Source organism: Malaclemys terrapin, chromosome 5 (assembly GCF_027887155.1).
Source record: "Malaclemys terrapin pileata isolate rMalTer1 chromosome 5, rMalTer1.hap1, whole genome shotgun sequence".
Classification (NCBI taxonomy): domain Eukaryota; kingdom Metazoa; phylum Chordata; order Testudines; family Emydidae; genus Malaclemys; species Malaclemys terrapin.
In genome coordinates this window covers 61,959,643-61,978,939 of record NC_071509.1, presented here as the reverse complement: position 1 = coordinate 61,978,939, position 19,297 = coordinate 61,959,643, and the positions used below count along the sequence as shown (strand labels likewise).

The following is a 19,297-nucleotide window of genomic DNA, read 5'->3' as shown; positions in this document are numbered from 1 at the left end:
ATTAAGTTACTTAGCTGCTTTTGAAAATTCTTCCCCAGGTTTGCCACTCACTTGCTATATGACCTTGGGTAAGTCATTTCATTTCTGTGAAGTCTATGTCTAATATGGGAGCGATGATAACACCAGGGTTATTTTGAGACTGCACTTAAAAAGCATTTTGAATTTGTCAGGTGAAAAGGGCTATATAAGTGCAAAAAATATTTTTATTAATAAAATATCAGCCACAATACTCTTATTAGTGTCTTTTAGGATTTTTTTTCCAACTGAGTGAGATTTTTTTCTGATCATAGTAACATTTTGTGAACAAGCTGAACTTTTAATCAATTACATTTCACTTTACTAATTATAATGGTGAAATCTCTATTTCTGACTTAACAGAAAATGGAAGAATCAGTAGAATCAGAGAACAGGCAGGGAACAATAAAGAATGAGAGGCAGCAAGAACAATACAACTAGCAAAGGGAAAAAGAGAAGCTAAGTTAACGTGCTTAAAAATGGGAAGAAGAGGGACCACATCAAACTGGAGCAGGAAAAGCGACGGGAAAAAAAAAGAAATAGGAAGATGGGACAATGAAAAAATGGCTCTATTCCCCTTGAATATTCTGCCCCATTTAGCTATTTCCAGAACCTTCATATGTTCTGCAAGCATTTAAAGTAAAAAGGGGGAACAAACTCACCCCAACATTGCCAAGCTAAAAGTCTTCAAGAACTGTCGGGCCTGCTTAAATTTATGAGATTGGCTTAAAAATCATGAGACTTTAAAAAGCAATACACTTTGTGTTCTTTTTATTTGATATATTGGTTCTGATCCTTAAGGCAACACTCAATTCAAGTTACCATGCTTTTCCCTGCAATCATGAGGTCTATACTTTTTTTTTTTTTTCCAAATGAAGGCTGAAACTCTCCACTCCAGATTGAGGGGTTGAGGGAAATCTGCTTGCAGGCTGCTTGTGGCCCGGGGGGCTGCAGGTTGCCCACCACCGGAATAGACACACAAGGAGTACAAGAAAGATTAGGCAGGAAACCATAAACTGGCATTTCCTAACTTTTGAGTGCTTGACTTTGCAACCTACATAATGTTCCTTTAATGTCATGTATTTGTATGTATTATATCAGTGGTCACCAACCCGTCAATCACTATCCACTGGTCGATCCTGGGGATTCTCCCAGTTGAGCACAATCTACGGCGGTGCAGCAGGGCTGCTGCTAAGGTAGGCTCCCTGCCTGCCGGGGACCCACACCACTCCCGGAAGCAGCCAGCATGCCCCTGCAGCCCTGTGGGGAGGGACAGGGGTCTCTGCGTGCTGCTCCTGCCTGCAAGCACTGCCCCCGCAGCTCCCATTGGCCGGGAATGGGGAACTGTGGCCAATGTGAGCTTAGAGAGAGGGGCAGCATTAGGGTGATCAGATAGCAAGTGTGAAAAATCGGGACGGGGTGGGTGATAATAAGTTCCTATATAAGCAAAGCCCCAGAAATCGGGACTGGCCCTATAAAATCGGGTCATCTGGTCACCCTAGGCAGCATGCAGAGCCACATGCCCCCCCGACCTCCCAGGGGCTGCAGAGGTGCGTTGGCCCCTTCCGGGAGTGGCGTGGGGCCAGGGCAGGCAGGGAGCCTGCCTCAGCCTCACTGTGCCACCGCCCGGGAGCTGTCCATGGTAAGTGCTGCCCAGCAGGAGGCTGCACCCCAGCCCTGATCCCCCTCCCAGAGCCAGCACCCCACACCCCCTTCTGCACCCAAACACCCTCTCAAAGCTTGCATCCATCACCCCCTCCTGCATCCCAACCCCCTGCCCCAGGCTCAGCCCAGAGCCTCCTCCCACACTGCGAACCCCTTGGCTCCAGCCCAGAGCCCACACCCCCTCCCGAACCCCTGCCCCAGCCTGGTGGAAGTGAGTGAGGGTGGGGGAGAGTGAGCGATGGGGGGGGGGAATGGAGTGAGTGGGGCGGGACTTTGGGGAAGGGGTGGGGTAGATCCTGGGTTGCCCTTAAATTCAAAAAGGGATCTTGGGCGTAAAAAGGTTGGAGACCACTGTACTATACAGAGGTTGACTTTGTGCTTTAGTGAATATTACCACTGATTTCTGTTTCACGTCAGTCAACATTAATCTGGTCAACATTAATCTCTATCGACAATAAAGTCTCATGTTCCTCAACACTGTAGGTGATGAAATCAAGGTTAATCAAGGATCTGAGCTACTTGATGCTTTAGTGAAGATGCTACTACACCAACGGGAGAGCTTCTCCCATCAATTTAGTTAATCTAAATCCCCAGAACCTGGTCTACCCTACAGAGTTAGGTCGACGTAAGGCAGCTTATGTTGACCTAACTCTGTAAGCATCTACACTACAATGTTGCTCCCGCCAATATAAGTCGCCCACTACCAGGGCCGGCTCCAGGCACCAGCTTAACAAGCAGCTGCTTGGGGCGGCCAAGGGAGAGGGGCAGCACCTGCGGCAATTCGGGGGCGGCAGGTCCCTCACTCCCTCTAGGAGCGAAGGACCTGCCGCTGAACTGCTGCCGCCGATCACAGCTTTTTTTTTTTCCCAATTGCCACCGCTGATCACGATCGTGTCTTTTTTGGGGGGAGGGAGGGGCAGCAGAAATGCTGGAGCCAGCCCTGCCCACTACACCAACCTAATAACTTCACCTCCACAAGAGGCGTAGTGCTTAGGAGGATGTAGTTAAGCCAATGCAATGTCTGTGTAGATAGACACTGTTGCTTATATCACCTGTTCCTGCCTTTGACAGCCTTAACTGTCAGCCCTGCCACCTTGGGGCTGACCACTGGACAGGGGCGTAGCTATGGGTGGCTTCGGCCCACTCGCTTAGCATCCAGGCCCACCGCCCCCGCAGTCCTGGCTCTGCTCCGGCCCCAGCACTAGCCCCACCTAGACCTGGAGGACGCCTCGCACATATTCAGCCTGACTGGAGTGGGGAAGAGGGGACAGCAGCGGCACAGCAGAGGGGTGCTTGACGAGCACGGTGTGCACGTCGCAGCTGGAGGAGGCTGGCCGGCTGGTCTGCCCAGCAGTGGCAATCATCAAAAAATGTAGGCCTGCTGCCTCGGGGAGACGGGCCTGGCGTGGGGGGGTGCAACAGGGACTGGTGCTGGAAGCCGTGCACACTGGAGAGTGGCGTCTCCTCCCAGAGCTAGGTGCATGGATGGGGCTCTGGGGGACCCTGGCCAGAGTATCCATTGCCCCCCGCAAGGCCGGCTGGACTGGAGAGGGTGGTTGGAGGCAGGCCCCCCAATCCTTCCTGCCTCCCCTCTCCCATCATTGCCACCACCCGAAGTTGGGGCCCACCCAAATGTCCCATGCTAGCTACACCACTGCCACTGGAGCCCTGCCACTCCGGGGCTGTCAGCTTCAGCAATCATCCCAGGGTGGCGGGGCTCTGGCAGTCAACCCTGCACCTGGCTGATAGCTCAGGATGTCAGCCCCCCACAATGTCCTATTTAAGTCAGTGGAAGCACTCCTGGTGAGGACGCGCTCCACTGGCAGGAGGATGGCGTGGACATGAACAGCCAAAATTTAATTACTGCATTGGCTGTAGGTCGACCTAATTTAAGCTGACACCTTTATAGTGTAGACAAGCCACATGAGGTGGTAGTTATGTCCAGAGGAGAAGCTCTTCTGTTAACATAGTGCTGTCTACAAGGGAGGGAGGCAGAAGGTCGGTATAACTATGTTGCTACGGGGTGGATTTTTCACACTCTGAAGTGGCATAGTTATCCCGATATAGAGCTCTAGTGTAGACCTTGGGTAAGGTCCACCAGCAAGTCACTGGGAGACTGAGGATCGGACTCCAGGAGTCCTGTCTCCAGGGCCGGCTCTGGCTTTTTTGCCGCCCCAGGCAAAAAAGCTTCCGGCTTGCCCCCCCCCCCCGTGCGGCAGGGGAGGGCGCAGGGGGAGGGCGGCGAGCCCAGCAGTGGCCCCGCTCTCCCGGGAGCCGGAGCACCGCCCCGCCCCAGTTGCCGCCCCAAGCACAAGCTTGGTGGGCTGGTGCCTGGAGCCGGCCCTGCCTGTCTCCCAGACCTTTGTGCCCAACTGTGGGAAGGCTGGACGCCGGTAAACACGCTGCCCCTGAGTGGCGCCTGGGCATCTGCTGGGCTACGGCGCTAGTGCAAAGAAAGCAGCGGCCGCGAGACACTGACTGGAGGAGCAGCTCCCAGCACGAATGGGGGGTGCGGGTCTTTACCTATCTCCGCCCCTTGCTGCTTGTTCAGCTCGGAGTCGCTGAAGGTCCTGGAGATGGTCTGCAGGACAGGCTCGGAGCTGCGCCTCCGGGGCAGCGCTTCGCTGCTCAGCTTCATCTCGCCCCCAGCAGCTGCGCCGCCTCCCCTGCAACATAAAACGGGCACCACCGGTAACGCTGCCCCCGGCGGAGCGACAAACTGCCCCCTTCCCTTCCCCCTCCCCCGGCTCGCTGCGCCGCCTGCAGGGCCGCCCCTTGCAAGTCCCGGCACCGCAGGGAAGGGGCCGGGCTGTCCCGCGGCCGAGGACCGCGCTGCGCGCTAGGGCCCCTCGGAGCCCGGCACCCCCAGGCGGGGCCCGTCTCGGAGCCTGCGGGGTGTCGCGCGCGGCCGCCCGTGTGTGACTCACTATGTCCGCCGCGGGGGCCCATCCCGGCCGCCGCCCGCCCGGCTCCCCTCGCGCCTCCCAGTGACTCCGGCCGCTTCCCGTTGCCAGGTAACGATTATCGCCCCGGGTGGCCGCGAGCTCCGTGCGCCTCGCAGCCGGGCGCCCCCGCGCGCCCCCTGGTGGTGCTGAGCTGCCAGCGTGGGGGGCTGCTGGACGGGCTGGAGCCTGGCGTGAGCGCGCCAGTGACAACGCTCCGGGGGTCGGACCCCGCCCCCTCGCGGCTCTGCCCCGCGCTCGCCCCAAACCAGGGTTCACGGGGGGGGGAGAGTGACTCACCAGATTTAGCCCACCTGGCAGGACGGACAGACAGGGCCCCTGCTGGGGGGGAGGGGCCCTCTGCCCAGCTGAGGGGAGCAGCACACACTACCAGGCAGAGCCCCCCAGCTGGGCCGAGCTGAGGGGCCCCTGCCCAGAGTCTCTCCCCAGAAGGGTGCTAGGGGGTTGGCTGGTTGCCGGTGAATGCAGCAGATCACATGTGGGAGGGAGGCTGGATTGGAGGAATGTTGATGTGATGCACAGCCACACCTTACCTTGAGGGGCCTGATCCGTAGGGAAGGGAAGGGTGGAGAGCCCATCCAGGTGTCAGTGGATGTAGTGAATGGTATTGCATCACTAAGCAGTAGAGATTTTAATTTTATGTATTAAAAAGTTGACTGATAACCAAACAATGCAAGTAGGGGGACGCAAGGAGAGGGCCTGGGGGATGAGAAAAGTTCTCTCCTTATGGGAGAAAGTGAAAATGGGCTTAGCTGATTAACAAGTACCCAAGGTCGTAAAGAAAAAGGTTAGGAGGCACTGTGGTCTTTGCTCACAGAGCTGCTATGGATGGTCTGGTAGTGCTGACATAGTGAGTCCTCTGTCCAGTTACAGTTGCCAGCGATGCAGTGACCTATTGGCTATATTGTAGGTTTCATGCTAAATTTTCATTTTTGCAGATTATGTTCCTATTCCACTTTTGTATTCAGGGGCCTTGGAACATTTTTTCTAGTGGGGATGCTGAAAGCAGAAACCATGTCTTTGGTTGTTATTACTACTTCAAGCCAGGGGGTGCTGCCACTCCCCTAGTTCCAGCACCCTGTCTGTATTAAAGATGAGAGCAGCTGTATGGATATGTTTGCATTGCAATATAAACCTAGGTTCACACTCAGCCTCAAGCTTACTTCCCCTTCCATCTACACATAATAAATCACGCTAACCCAGGACCCTTGGTCCCAGGAGCCTGTGGGAATGGAGGGTCAGAGCCCAAGTCAAGCCATGACTCAGGTATGAACCCTATTGCTTTGCAGTGTAGATACAGCTCCGTTTGACTTGCGTCCTAGGAGTCTGCCAGAAGTATCCCAGAACATAGGCACCGATTCTGTGGGTTCTCTGGGACTGGAGCACCCACGGGGAAAAATTAGTGGGTACTCTGCACCCACCGGCAGCTAAGCTCCCCTCCCCGCCCCACCTCACCTCTGCCTCTGCCTCCTCCCCTGAGCGCACCGCGTCCCTGCTTCTCCGCCTACCTCCCAGCGCTTGCTGCCGCAAAACAGCTGTTTCACGGCATAACAAGTTCTGGGAGGGAGGGAGAGGAGCAGGAACGTGGCGCACTCAGGGGAGGAGGCGGAGCCGGGGCAGTGATTTGGGGAAGGGGTTGGAATAGGGGCAGGGAGGGGGTGGAGTTGGGGCAGGGCCGGGGGCAGAGAGGGGTCGAGCAACCACCGGCGCCAGCAGAAGTCAGCGCCTATGTCCCACAATCCTATGCGCCTACTTCCTTAGTCCTCTCTATCCCCAAAATCTCTAGTCTAGTCCATTGAAAATGGAAGCCACTTTCCCTTGGCATACAGCAGCAGCTCAGTGAGTTGCCATTAACCCTTCCATTGTCTCTTAATCACTGAGCTGCAAAAACACCATTGAAGAGCCACCTGCATTTTCAGTGGAGACCAAACAGAACAAGCATACCACCTCTTGGTCACGGGAGCACAGCCAGATTTTGGTGAATTTTTGTTGCAAGGCCAGTAAAACTGTGGACTATAGCAAAAATACCAGAATGACCACATGTACCAGCAGATAGCTAAAAAGCTGATAGCCTTTAAAATTTTCCAGAATGGTGACCAGTGCAGTGGAGGGAAGAGGGGGAGCGAAAAAAAAAGGTGCCACCTGTTGCGGCACTTTTATTGATGGGGCAGCGCTCCGGGTCTTTGGCGGCGCTTTTACTGACGGGGCAGTGCTCCAGGTCTTCAGCGGCACCTCGGCGGCAGGACCTTCACTCCGCAGGTCTTCGGCGGCATTTTGGTGATGAAGCTTCAGTGCCGCCGAAGACACCCGAAGCAAGTGAAGGTTCCACCACTGAAGTGCCGCTGAAGACCCGGAGCGCCACTCAGTCAGTAAAAGTGCCGCAGCGGGTGGTGCCTTTTTTCCCCACTCCCGGGTGAGTAAAAATTAAAAAGGCGCCACTTGTGCTTGGTGGGGAGTGGCTGCTCCCCCGCTCTCCCCAGCTACGCTACTGGTGCAGGGAGCAGATTAAATGGCTCAAGAGTAAGTACAAGAAGAACAGAAACCAGAACCACACCTCAGTCAATTCAGCAACTTCATGCCTGATTTATGAGGGGTTTAACCAGGTGCTGGGCACTGCGCCCAGCATAGAGCTAACTGTGGTCAGCCAGGATGGTGCCTTCTGTCCCCTGAATCCAGCATGGGAACTGATGTGACCCCTCAGCAGGCTCCAAGTGAGGAGCATGAAGTGACTGTTTATTAAACTAGTCCAGAGCAGGCTGTGGGACAGGATCAACACCAAATTCTGGGTACATAGAGGAACTGTTTGATGCTCCCCACCCCCAAGGAACACCCACTCACTGCCAAGCCTGCAGCAAATCCAGAGAAGACAGAAGCCATCCCTGAGCCCGGTAAGTTTCAAAGTTTATTACTACAATAATGGGAGGGTTTTCTACTGTAAGGACCAATGCAACAATTATGAGAAGGCCCAGCTACTGGTGTGTATCTACTAATGGCGGATTATATCCCTGAGTCTTGGTGTCCCCCTCCCTTGCCCCCTTCCCACCACATGGAGTTCCACATCCCTGAGCGATGCAGTTATACTGACCTAAGTGCCAGTGTAGACAGCACTAGCTCTCCCGGCAATATAGCTACCGCCTCTTGTGGAGATGAAGCTATTAAGCCTATAGGATAGCTCTCTCCCATCGGTTTAGAGCAACTTACCTTATTCATGATCTCTTAGAGGAGGGCAAACTGTGGACACACGAGTCCCATCAATGGCACTGGTGCAGTTAGGAAACCCCATTCTCTCAAAGCCAGCAATTACCTCAGGAATATCTTTAATGCCTGCCACCTTAGGGTAAACCACACACCTGATAGCTTCGAAAACCTTGTCTGTCACTTTACCCACAGTTGACTTTCCTACACCAAACTGGTTGACAACAGAAGTCTGAGGTGGCCAGTTTCCAGACGGTTATAGCAGCCTGCTTGTGGACAGGCAAGGGTGCCCTCAAGTGTGTGTCTTTACACTGGAGAGTTAGGGTAAGCTACTCACAAAGATCCAGAAATGTGTCTTTCTTCATGCGAAAGTTCTAGACCTACTGCTGGTCATCCCGTTGCTAGCCATTTGCATGACAGTTTGATCTCACCAGTCTGTGCTTGTGGTCCTGTGCCAGAAGTGCTGATCTACGTAGGGGGCACCAGCAGCTATGATGATTGTACCGAACAGCATCTGCCAGTGCAAGTCTGCCATGCCACAATACTCTTCCTCCTCTGCCTATTCCTCCTCTTCCTCCATCATGAAATCCACCTTTGATAGGACAGAAAATGCCGCCAAAATGTCCACTAGCACCTCACGGAAGCTCTGCCCATTTCATGACATAGCAGTGAACGCATAAGCAAGAGAAGTTATTCAAAAGGTGCTTCTCTGGGAGCACACAGACCAAAATGATTCCTTAGCAGGCCATTCAAACTTCCCGTAACATCGAGGCTGGGCAGTAAAGTTTTTTTCATGCAGTGCCTCACAGTCAAAGAGCTAGAGCAACCACATTTTGGGAGGGTGCTAAGGGCTCTGGAATATGGTTGGTTTGACTCAGGTCAGCATGCTGCAGTGTGCATGACGGCCCCAGATTTGAGCCTGGGTTAGAAAAGTCTCTTAATGTAGAGTTAAGAATCAACATAGATGCTCAAGCCCAGAGTTCTCTAACATGGGTCAGCTTACTCGAGTACCACTAAGCCTGGACTTACATTGCAGTGTAGAGAAAACCTTGTGACCTGTGGAGCATCAAGAGTTTGGTATTCTCCTTCCTAGGCTTGCCTAACTGACCTTTAAACACACTAAGTTATTTATTTGCTATCTCAGAGGTAAGCAGCCCAATGTATTGGATCATTGAGAAGGTCTCTTGGTAGCTTGATGTTCTGTTTCTAAATAAATCCATCCACTTGCGGAACTAAAGCTCCATTGTATCTTGAGGTTTTGGTAACACTGACAAATGAGTCAAGGTTTGCTCTTTGTTTATGATGTCACCTGAATCTCTTTGTTGATTTATAGTCCTTACTGTATGTAGATACTATTTATAAAACGAGCATTATAAAAGGAGGTGTTACATTGTCTGACAGAGATTCCAACGATACTGGTAACCAGTATAACTGCATATGTAAATACTTATTTGCAGTGTATTTAAATATTCTAGCCAAGTCATTGGGTCATTACTCATATGAAAAGGCAGAGACAAAAATGGTGGGAAAATTGTTTTAAGATGTTTTCCCTCTGTTTTTTTTTTTTTTTTTTTATAATATATTTTTCCAGTGATTAAAAACTGCAAGCTTTGAAAGTATGATTGGGGAAAAATTACATCTGAAGCCCACAGGCGAACTTTGTAATGACAGCGCTTTAATGTGGCTCGTGTAGTCGTGGTGCAGCGCTGGGCTTTCTCTAAAAAGCCCACCTCCACGAGTGGCGTAGCTCCCAGCGCTGGGAGCACTGTCTACACTGGCACTTTACAGCGCTGAAACTTGCAGCGCTCAGGGGGTTGTTTTTTCACACCCTTGAGCAAGAAAGTTGCAGTGCTGTAAAGTGCCAGTGTAGACAAGTCCTCAGATGGGAAGAGTGGCTCCGCCCCCACCCATCCAGGAGGGCTATCAAAATTAAGTGGGCCATTGTAGGACAAAAGTTTTGTTAATTGCCCATCCACCCAGGGAGTAAGAAGGCCTCATCCCATTGATTTAAATGCTGGAAGAAGCAAATAAAAATAGTGAACGAGAAGATTTTTCATCTCTTTGCTGTTTGAACTCTGACAAGGGCGGACACTAGAAACAAAAGCAGAGTTCTCCAGGGTCAACCTGGGATTAGCCCTAAAAGAGATTCAGTTCTGACAGATTATTATATCTCTGTTACCTTTTGGAACCATAGACTGAACTCATTTGTGCATATATGTTGCCTGCTTTAAACTGTACATAACTCTCTCATTTCTTTTTCCTAGTTAATAAATCCTTATTTAGTTTATTATAGGATTGGCTATCAGCATTGTCTTTGATGTGAGATGTAAGGTACAAATTAATCTGTGGTAAGTGACTGGCCTCTGGGGCATGAGAGCAACCTGAATATTTTGTGATTTTTGGTATAAGTGACTCAATGGTAAGACTGCTATAGTGATCTAGGAGTTCCCTTTTGTTACTGGTGAAATCTAATTATAGAATATTCACCCAGTTTGGGGTGTCTGCCCTGCTTTTGACAGTCTGTCCTGTGGTTGGGATTCACAGTCGTGAACCATTCCAGACAGTGTTACAGGTGCTTTTAAAACAATCAGTTTCAAAACTCCCATTTTGTCCTCTTTTTTCAAGTGATGTTTGAAAGCTCCTCATTCCATTTTTGGCAGTGCAATCTGTTTCCATAGCAATGGAAAAAGCAGCCACCAGTAGAAATGTAAGAGGAATGCTTTCAGATATATGTGGCTAAAGCTGAGGGCTAAATTTTTGTTTTCTTCAGTAGCTCCAACAGATTTTAGGCTCCAACAGACTCGTAAAAATTCACCTCCATTAATTTTGTTAGAGTTACTCCAAGGAAGAATATGGTCCAATATGTCTAAACATACTTTGAAAATTTAAGATTTTGTTAAAGAGGAGTTTTTTAATATATCACATTAAAGACATTTTTTAAATTATTTCATTTGATAAATGGAATAAAAAGAACATTCTGCAAAAGCAACGACCCACTTCAGGAAAGTCAGTTATACTGTATTCCTACACTTCTTGGGTAGCTGAAGGTATGTGTGTGGGTATAATATAAAACTGCACATGTCTTATGCTATTCCTTATGCTCAGTCTCATTTCTTTATACATATGCAAAATATGTTAATACAGTATTATAGTTGAAATTGTCAATGCATAAGAATTTTTAAAAAGTAAGTTTCCACAGCCACTGTAACTTGGGCTTGTAATTGGGAGGCATTTTGTATTATTGTATATAGTGCTAGACTTTATGTAGGAGTGGATTAAGATAGAACCTTGGTATCCATGTTTTACGATCAGTGACTGGGAGGAGTACAGCTGACTGATGCAAACCTGGTGCCTACTCGGGTGGGCTGGGCTTGGCAGGAAGATCAAGAATTTGTAGGTAGGAGGAAGATAAGAGACAATTTGTTGTGCAGGTGGCCAGTCTGGGAGGGTGAGATATTTTGGGTGAGGTTTGGCTTGAAGCCAGAACCTGTAGGGCAATGCAGATGTATTGGGGGCCTTAAAATGTGGGGTGATCCAGGCCCTATTTAGCCTTATATCCAGAAGTGAATTATACATCTGCAGTGTAGTTATGATTGCTGTGGAAACCATAATTTTGATTTTTCAGGTACCTGTGCATTTGAAATCCAAAGTGTTTTTTGGATGGAAGTTGCTTGGTTTTGTGTGTGGGAATAAAAGACTGAATATAGTAATTGCACAGATGTGTTTATTTCAGTCTGAAATGAGAGAAGCAAAAATGCTCACAAATTGAAGTACATACACTAACTTGGTATATTACATGTGTATCTGGAGCTCTTGTTATATATATTCCACCTATTTTGCATAACTTCTGTTTATTTCAATATGTGATTTAATTTTCTAAGTAGGAAAGGGAGGATGAGAGAGATTATATATTAAAAATAAATGCATTGGTCTTGTAAAACTAAACTTCTCTTAAAGGAACATTGTTAAGGTTCGCAGGGATCAAATTTCACTTTTTCTTTCTAAATCTATTTACCATGTCCACTCAGTTTTGTTTTTCCAAAACAAATGATACAGTGATATATATATTTTTTAATTATGCCAGTAGTCAGGAATAACTTCCATAACAAACAAGAATGCATGTGTCATGGAGTCAAAAAAAGCTTGCTAAGGGAACAGAATTCATTTTAAAGTTTTAAGGCAGGAAAAGTTCCAGGCTATATTACAAATTAGAGACATGATTAAAACAGAGTTCAGTTCAGTCTGTACTGTAAGACTTTATTTTAAATACCATAGAATCATAGGACTGGAAAGGACCTTGAGAGGTCCTCTAGTTCAGTCTCCTGAAGGGAAACTGCCATGTAATTCAATCTCCTGCCACAGTTGATTTAATAGTGTAGACAAGACAGGAAGTTACTTTGAAACATGAACCTAACAAGTATTTTGTCCATACTAAACATTTTGACATGTCTGTGTTACAAAACTGTGCTAAAATAGGCCTATGACTGGGGAGGCCTATAGCATGGTTTCTTGAAGTATGATTGGTTTAAAACAACAAAACCCTGTCCACCACAGACACTGGAATTGCTCAGAGAATGCTAACTACCTCCATGTTTGAAAATGGTTGTCAAGCAATTGTGCTTGATAGCAACTATTTCTGAATAGGTTGTAGCTGTTCTATTTCAATGGATACAGGTCTATATATAATTTGATTTTGTCTGTGTGGCTTGTGACAACATCTGAACCTCAATTGCTTAGTAACTGAGGATCTGAAAATAAAAGTTCTATTTTGGCTAGATTTATTTTTAATAGAAATGAATTTGCAATTAAGGATTGGAACACAGTCCTTTCCATAAGTCACCAGTACAAACCCAGCTCAGGTTGGTAATAACTTTGCCATAATTGTTGGCAATATCAACAGAGTCCAATGACAGACTGGGCCCATAGACAACTACTAGCTTCTTCCTAGAGGCAGTCCTTGAATTGGGAGATAGAAGATGATCTTGTTAATAGCCTGGCTTCTGTTGGTTGAAAATGATGGATCATATCAGTTTTCCCCTAATTCAGATCTGGAGAGGTGGTCTCTCCACATCAGAGTTGAGATGCATTGGCAGGTCAGCATGGGCCAGCTTGCACAGCTGTAGCTAGTTATGCACCTATTCCATTTGCAAACTCTAAACTCACACACACACACACACACGTTTTCAAAATAAGTGAATTGGGATAAACCACAGCAGATAAGAGAAGTGTGGGTCTTGCTTAAACCGTTCACTTCTGGATGAGTGTGACAGCAGGAGTTTTGAAAGAATCCTTCTCACGGAGAGGCTTTGTTTCACGCTCCCGCATACGTGCATGAAGAAGCATATGTCTAGCTATCTATAGCTTCATAGAGAGACCAATAATTAGTCTAGAGGAATTGTTTTTCTTCCTTCCTCTCCTGCGGCTGCAGCAGAAAGCGAAGGGGTGTGGGTCTGCGTGTGTGAATGTGTGTGATACGTGCCTAGCTGCACTATGCTCCATGGCCGCCCCACCTGCCACAAGCCCTGGGCTGCCCCGCCCTCCTTTGCGCTGTACACTGAAACACATGCTAGGAGAGCCCGCCCTCCAGGACTGCCGGAGAAAGCATCAGAAGGAACCAATCACCGTACAAGAAGGCGGGTTGACCTGCATGTGCTCCTGTTTGTGTACGTGCAGGAGCCGGTTCCCAGCAGAGTGGGAGGGGAGTTCAGCACGGAGGTTCCTTTTTAGCGCTTGCACGGTGTCTGACGCGCTACATGCACTAGACAGAATCGGGGTCGGGCGTGCTGGGCTTCTCCTCCATTCGCCCCACCGCAGCAGCCGTCCCAGAACAGGGAGTAAGTAATCCTCAGCCGAAAAGAGACAATGTGGATGATGCTGGATTGCAGCTCAGAGGTGAGGCTGAGGAGTTTGTACCGTTTTTCCGTGCATTGTTAGAAGTCCGGGTGTTGAGTTGTTTGAAATGTAGTTTTACCACTATTGTCTAAACCCAAATCCCACTGATGTCGGCAGGATTTTGCCAGTTTCTCTCTCGATTTGGTGCTTTGCGTTCCAACAAAGCTAATAGCCTGGTTCTTTCAAGTTGAAAAGCCTATGAGAAAGGGGTATAAACATTAGATGATCTGTTGGTTCTCTGTGAAGGGGAAGGTCGGGGATACCTTCAGATTTTTCTGCTACAGTATAATTTATCTTTTAGATAAATAGAATAACGTGAAGCTAAATGTATTTTTAAAACCTTTGTTTTCCCCCCTGTAGTCTGACGGCTTGAGCCTCCTGCTTGAAGCGGGGACTGGGGTGAATGCACCCGCAGATGCCTTTGGTCAGTCCCCAGCTCACTTGGCTGCTTGTGGAGGACAAGCTTTTTTCCTACTCTGGCAACTGCAAACAGGCGCTAATCTCAACCAACAGGTACAAGTAATGCCTTTTTGTTTCTTTTGGACTGCCTTATTCCAATGAGGCATGTTATTTGTATGAAAGGTATATTGTTTATGTAAATCTTTAGTTGTCACAGATTTGATGAGATATACAGACTAGTTGCCTGTGATAAATTGTATAGATGAGATGCAACAAATAATTACATGAAAACAGGTGTCCTTTGAGGACTGGGGAAGAGATGTTTCATGCAATCAATAATCAGTTGTAAACACTTTCAAAATAGGCTCTTCCTCATGTAAAATGTACTTTAAAATTCATTCTGGTTAGTTTTCAGAGTAGCAGCCGTGTTAGTCTGTATCCGCAAAAAGAACAGGAGTACTTGTGGCACCTTAGAGACTAACAAATTTATTAGAGCATAAGCTTTCGTGGGCTACAGCCCACTTCCTCCGATGCATATAGAATGGAACATATATTGAGGGGAGAGACAGACACACACACACACCCATGAACAGGTGGGAGTTGTCTTACCAACTCTGAGAGGCCAATTAAGTAAGAGGGGAAAAAAAAACTTTTGAAGTGATAATCAAGATAGCCTAGTACAGACAGTTTGATAAGAAGTGTGAGAATACTTACAAGGGGAGATAGATGCAATGTTTGTAATGGCTCAGCCATTCCCAGTCCTTATTCAATCCTAAATTGATTGTATCTAGTTTGCATATCAATTCCAGCTCAGCAGTCTCTCGTTGGAGTCTGTTTTTGAAGTTTTTCTGTTGTAAAATAGCCACCCGCAGTCTGTCATTGAATGACCAGACAGGTTAAAGTGTTCTCCCACTGTTTTTTGAATATTATGATTCCTGATGTCACATTTGTGTCCATTAATTCTTTTGCGTAGAGACTGTCCGGTTTGGCCAATGTACATGGCAGAGGGGCATTGCTGGCACATGATGGCATATATCACATTGGTAGATGTGCAGGTGAACGAGCCCCTGATGGTATGGCTGATGTGATTAGGTCCTATGATGATGTCACTTGAATAGATATGTGGACAGAGTTGACATCAGGCTTTGTTACAAGGATAGGTTCCTGGGTCAGTGTTTTTGTTCAGTGATGTGTGGTTGCTGGTGAGTATTTGCTTTAGGTTGGGGGGTTGTCTGTAAGCGAGGACAGGTCTGTCTCCCAAGATCTGTGAGAGTAAAGGATCATCTTTCAGGATAGGTTGTAGATCTGATGATGCGCTGGAGAGGTTTTAGTTGAGGGCTGAAGGTGACACTAGTGGTGTTCTGTTATTTGATTTTGTTGGGCCTGTCTTGTAGGAGGAGACTTCTGGGTACTCGTCTGGCTCTGGTCAATCTGTTTTTTCACTTCAACAGGTGGGTATTGTAGTTTTAAGAATGCTTGATAGAGATCTTGTAGGTGCTTGTCTCTGTCTGAGGAATTGGAGCAAATGCGGTTATATCTTAGAGCTTGGCTGTAGACAATGGAACATGTGGTGTGTCCTGGATGGAAGTTCCAGCTTCCATCTACAGCCAAGCTCTAAGATACAACCGCATTTGCTCCAATCCCTCTTAAAACTACGATACCCACCTGCTGAAGTGGGTACAAGTACTCCTATTCTTTATTCTGGTTAGTGTGTGTTCAGATTGTTTTGTAGATCTATAGGACCCCTGTCAAATCTGAAACTTTGTCTGATTTTGCACATGGTAGAGAATTTTAGTATCCCTTTTATCCTGTCAGGGTCTTGGGAATGTTCACATTATCTCCTTCCAATATATATCAAGGTCTGTTATGGACTCACACTTATCTCAATAGCAGAAAATTTTGGTGATTTCCTTGTATCTCTGCACTTCGCTATGAATGGTGCCATTATCTCTTAACTCTGTGTTTTGCTAGCAGATCCTGCTGCGTTGATTAGTGAATGAATGTGGATATGTAGCAGAGGTGGATGAGACACTGATGTGTTGATTAGTGGGTGTGGATATGTAGCGGAGGTGGGTCAGAAACTGTTTTCACATCCCTCAGATATTTTCAAGTGTTCAATTTTTTTTTTTTTTCCCCTCTCTCGCTCATGATGAAAAGTCAATCTCTAATTTTCACAGACCAAATTGTTTTCAGATCAGGTCAGTGTTTTGATAACTTTAAAACATTTCACTTTGATTTGACCATTTAAAACTTTTTGTTTTAGTTTAATTAGCTTAAATTTCTACAGGGAAAGTCATGTTGAATTGGAAAAACAAGAATTTTCATTTTGAAAGTGTCAAACAAATATTTTGTTAGTTTCTAAACTTTGAAATTTGTCAAATCCAAACCTGTTTTGTGAACAGTTTTGGTTTTGATGAATTGGCATTTTCTGGTATTGAAAATTTCCCAACTAGCTCTGAGTACACATTTTGTAGAAAAGCTTCTATAGGAGATAAAGGTTTTGCAACAGATTTTACACATAATCTGGTAGCAGCTTGTTATATGAATAAAGAATATTCTAAAAATACTTAATAGCAGCTGCTGTTTGTATTTAATTGGATATACATACTTTCTGACCCACCTTTCTGACTTGCATCAAGATTGTGTCATATAGAGTTCTGATGTTTGTGATGGTGCTCAAACTGGTTAATCTCTCCCTGCCACCTTATTAAGTGATTATGATATACTAAGGGTGAAATTCTATTTTATGTTTTTAGGATTGCCATGGAGAAGCTCCTATTCATAAGGCAGCTAAAGTTGGGAGCTTGGAGTGTCTTGCTCTACTCGTTGCCAGTGATGCCAGAATAGAGTAAGTCAAAAACAACATTTAACTAATTCAAATATTAGCCCTCAAAGAAGTTATTCATGTAACTTATTCTGCTATAATCTTAACATATATGAACATGAAATGTATGCTAATACAAAACTTTGTTTCCTGTTCAAACTATATTGTGGTAGTTGGAATGCAATGTGCGTATTTTTAATAAGTGTAAAAATATGGTGCAGCCATTACATGTATTTATCATGATCGTCCACGTACTGTAAAACTATACCATTGTCTTTCACTTTTGGTTTAGAGAAAAACCTCTTTACCATAGCAGCTAAGAGGATCTTACTGGTCATAGCTCCCTGGTTGGAGGAGCTTTCCATTTCATCTATTGGTTATACTGTTCTTAAATCTTATACTTGAGACAATTTCTTTGGTCTTGATTTTTTTGGTAGCTTATTTCTCTGCTGCAAATATTTTTGCACTTGAAATAAAGATGTATTACTGAAGAATTACGACTGCCTCATCTTACATAGCGACGATTTGAAATTAGCTGTGTGTTAACTTTTGTGTTTCAGTTTGTGCAATAATGATGGACAAACAGCAGAAGATCTTGCATGGGCTCTTGGATTTCTGGAGTGTGCCAAGTTCCTCACAACTGTTAAACATACTCAAAATATGAAGCTAAGAGAACAATCTAGCTGCTCACTTAAAGACAATTGTGGTTTGCCAAGAGAGGCTTCAGCTGGACAGAAACGAGCATATGGAATTATGGGACCCACAAACAGAAAGAGGAGGAGATCAGATGGTATGTAGTTTGATAGTTTACAAATTAAACACTTAGCCAGGACTGGTTTAATACATATCAGAATATTTTTAAACCAAAATCTCAGACTGTCAGTAGATATGCAGTAGTGGTGGTGAGGCACGGCCCTTCAATGCATCCACATATACCTATGTGGTAAGGCTGCTATTCAGTCAAAATATGAATGTTGCATAGAAGAACATGCAGCCACGACACATGTGTGTTTCAATAAAGGGCCAAATTAATTTTGTGCATTGGGTCAGGGTGGATTGATTTAAATCAAAGCTATTTAAATCACTGATTTTAATCATTAGTAAATCAACATGAAGGTAAGCTTGAATTGAATAATAGCTTTTAATTATTTTTAAAAGTTTATTCTTATTGGTTGGTAACCCCTTAAAACATGTTGATTTGCAAATAAATATAGTCTTTTTGTGAACCAGGAGAGTGTGCTATATTTATACATATTAATTTAAGCAAGCATAAACCTTAACTTCTTACTAGATTAATTTTTTCCTTGTGATTTGTGTCCATCTCTACTTGGATGGAAATTTCAAATTCAATTAAATGCACAAAACAACATTTTAAAAAATTTAAATACAACTACCTAGGTTTTAGGTAGAAAGAGAGAGGGATGCATTAAACAGCCATCCTATACTATAGCCAAGTGTTTTGATAAATCCAGATGTATACTTCTATTTTGTAAAGTAAGCTCTTTTGTTTGAACAGATATCACATCTTAGACTGCAAGTGGGAAAATCCATAACCCTGTAAAGAATCTGTAAGAAGAATCTGAAATCTGCAAAAAACACCATTATTGGTCTATGAACTAAGCAGCCCAATATTTGATTGTTCTGCTGTTTCCTTCTGAGGAAGAGGAAATCTTGGTTACTTTTGCTTCTTGAAGAAGACATTTTTCTAGAATACTTGTATTCACACAGGGGGTGTGTGTGTGTGTGTGTGTGTGTGTGTTCAATTGTAGACTATGTATAATAGGGCAGCCTCTTCTCTGGTAAATAGCAAAACAAAGTTGATACTTAGCACATACAGTGTTTCTCTCTGTGCTATAGGAGATTAACATTTTGATTAAGTGGCATTCCCTGCCTATTACGTTGTTGTGTGATATTACTGGCTGCTGTCAAACAGTTACCACACTTCACTACAGAGAGGGGTCTATTGGTGCCCTAAGGATAGTTTAGGGTCAGTTTAAAGTCGTATTTAATTCTGCACATCTTACTAACGAGCCGTCTTTGCTTTTATGAGCAAGAGCTGCTTACGTGAGTAAACGTTAAAGGACCAGCCCCTAAATTTGTAAAGCACTTCAGGAGCCTTCAGAAAGCAAGAGACATTACAAATATTAGATTATCTTAATTTTGGCAATTGAGATAAAGGTAAACTCCTTTAATTAAACTTGTCTATACAAGAATGCAGTTGAATCTGATTTATTCTTCCATTTTTGATGTTTTTCATTTAAAGACATTTTATACTTAAATTGCTGTGTAAAGAATTCAACTAGCATTTTTATTTCAACTTTTGACTGACAAAATACCATTTAAA

The 19,297-nt window shown here is 45.7% G+C and overlaps 2 protein-coding genes across 8 annotated transcripts in view; one reads left to right on the top strand and one right to left on the bottom strand.

The window, feature by feature from the left end:
• Window positions 1–5,134, bottom strand: part of LRP2BP (LRP2 binding protein) — a 28,614-nt gene extending 23,480 nt beyond the window's left edge. For 4 of the 6 annotated variants that reach the window (XM_054028960.1, XM_054028961.1, XM_054028958.1 and 1 more), the window contains exons 1-2: window positions 4,608–4,697; window positions 4,204–4,346 (exon numbers count right to left, since the gene is read on the bottom strand). In XM_054028960.1, the coding sequence (XP_053884935.1) occupies window positions 4,204–4,318 (115 nt within the window). In that variant the 5' untranslated portion in view covers window positions 4,319–4,346; window positions 4,608–4,697. Of the gene's footprint in view, window positions 1–4,203; window positions 4,347–4,607; window positions 4,698–4,922 lie in introns of those variants that run through there. The other 2 variants (XM_054028959.1, XM_054028963.1) reach the window with 2 other exon arrangements.
• On the top strand, window positions 4,633–19,013 carry ANKRD37 (ankyrin repeat domain 37). Of its 2 annotated transcripts, none has more exons than XM_054028966.1 (7): window positions 4,633–4,694; window positions 7,320–8,162; window positions 13,512–13,730; window positions 14,091–14,243; window positions 16,886–16,977; window positions 17,514–17,743; window positions 18,470–19,013. In XM_054028966.1, the coding sequence occupies exons 3-7, from the start codon at window positions 13,701–13,703 to the stop codon at window positions 18,481–18,483; spliced, it is 519 nt and encodes a 172-aa protein (XP_053884941.1). In that variant the 5' UTR covers window positions 4,633–4,694; window positions 7,320–8,162; window positions 13,512–13,700; the 3' UTR covers window positions 18,484–19,013. The 2 variants fall into 2 exon arrangements, with proteins under 2 accessions (XP_053884941.1, XP_053884940.1); XM_054028965.1 differs by lacking the exon at window positions 4,633–4,694 and having other exon boundaries at window positions 7,001–7,531; window positions 8,034–8,162.
• Window positions 19,014–19,297: the final 284 nt, after the last annotated feature.

Bases quoted from the DNA above. Each gene is read 5' to 3' on its own strand.
- ANKRD37 (XM_054028966.1), top strand. From the start codon at position 13,701: ATGTGGATGATGCTGGATTGCAGCTCAGAG. The intron at 14,244-16,885 runs GTACAAGTAATG...TTATGTTTTTAG, and splicing joins GCGCTAATCTCAACCAACAG to GATTGCCATGGAGAAGCTCC. The intron at 16,978-17,513 runs GTAAGTCAAAAA...TTTGTGTTTCAG, and splicing joins GCCAGTGATGCCAGAATAGA to TTTGTGCAATAATGATGGAC.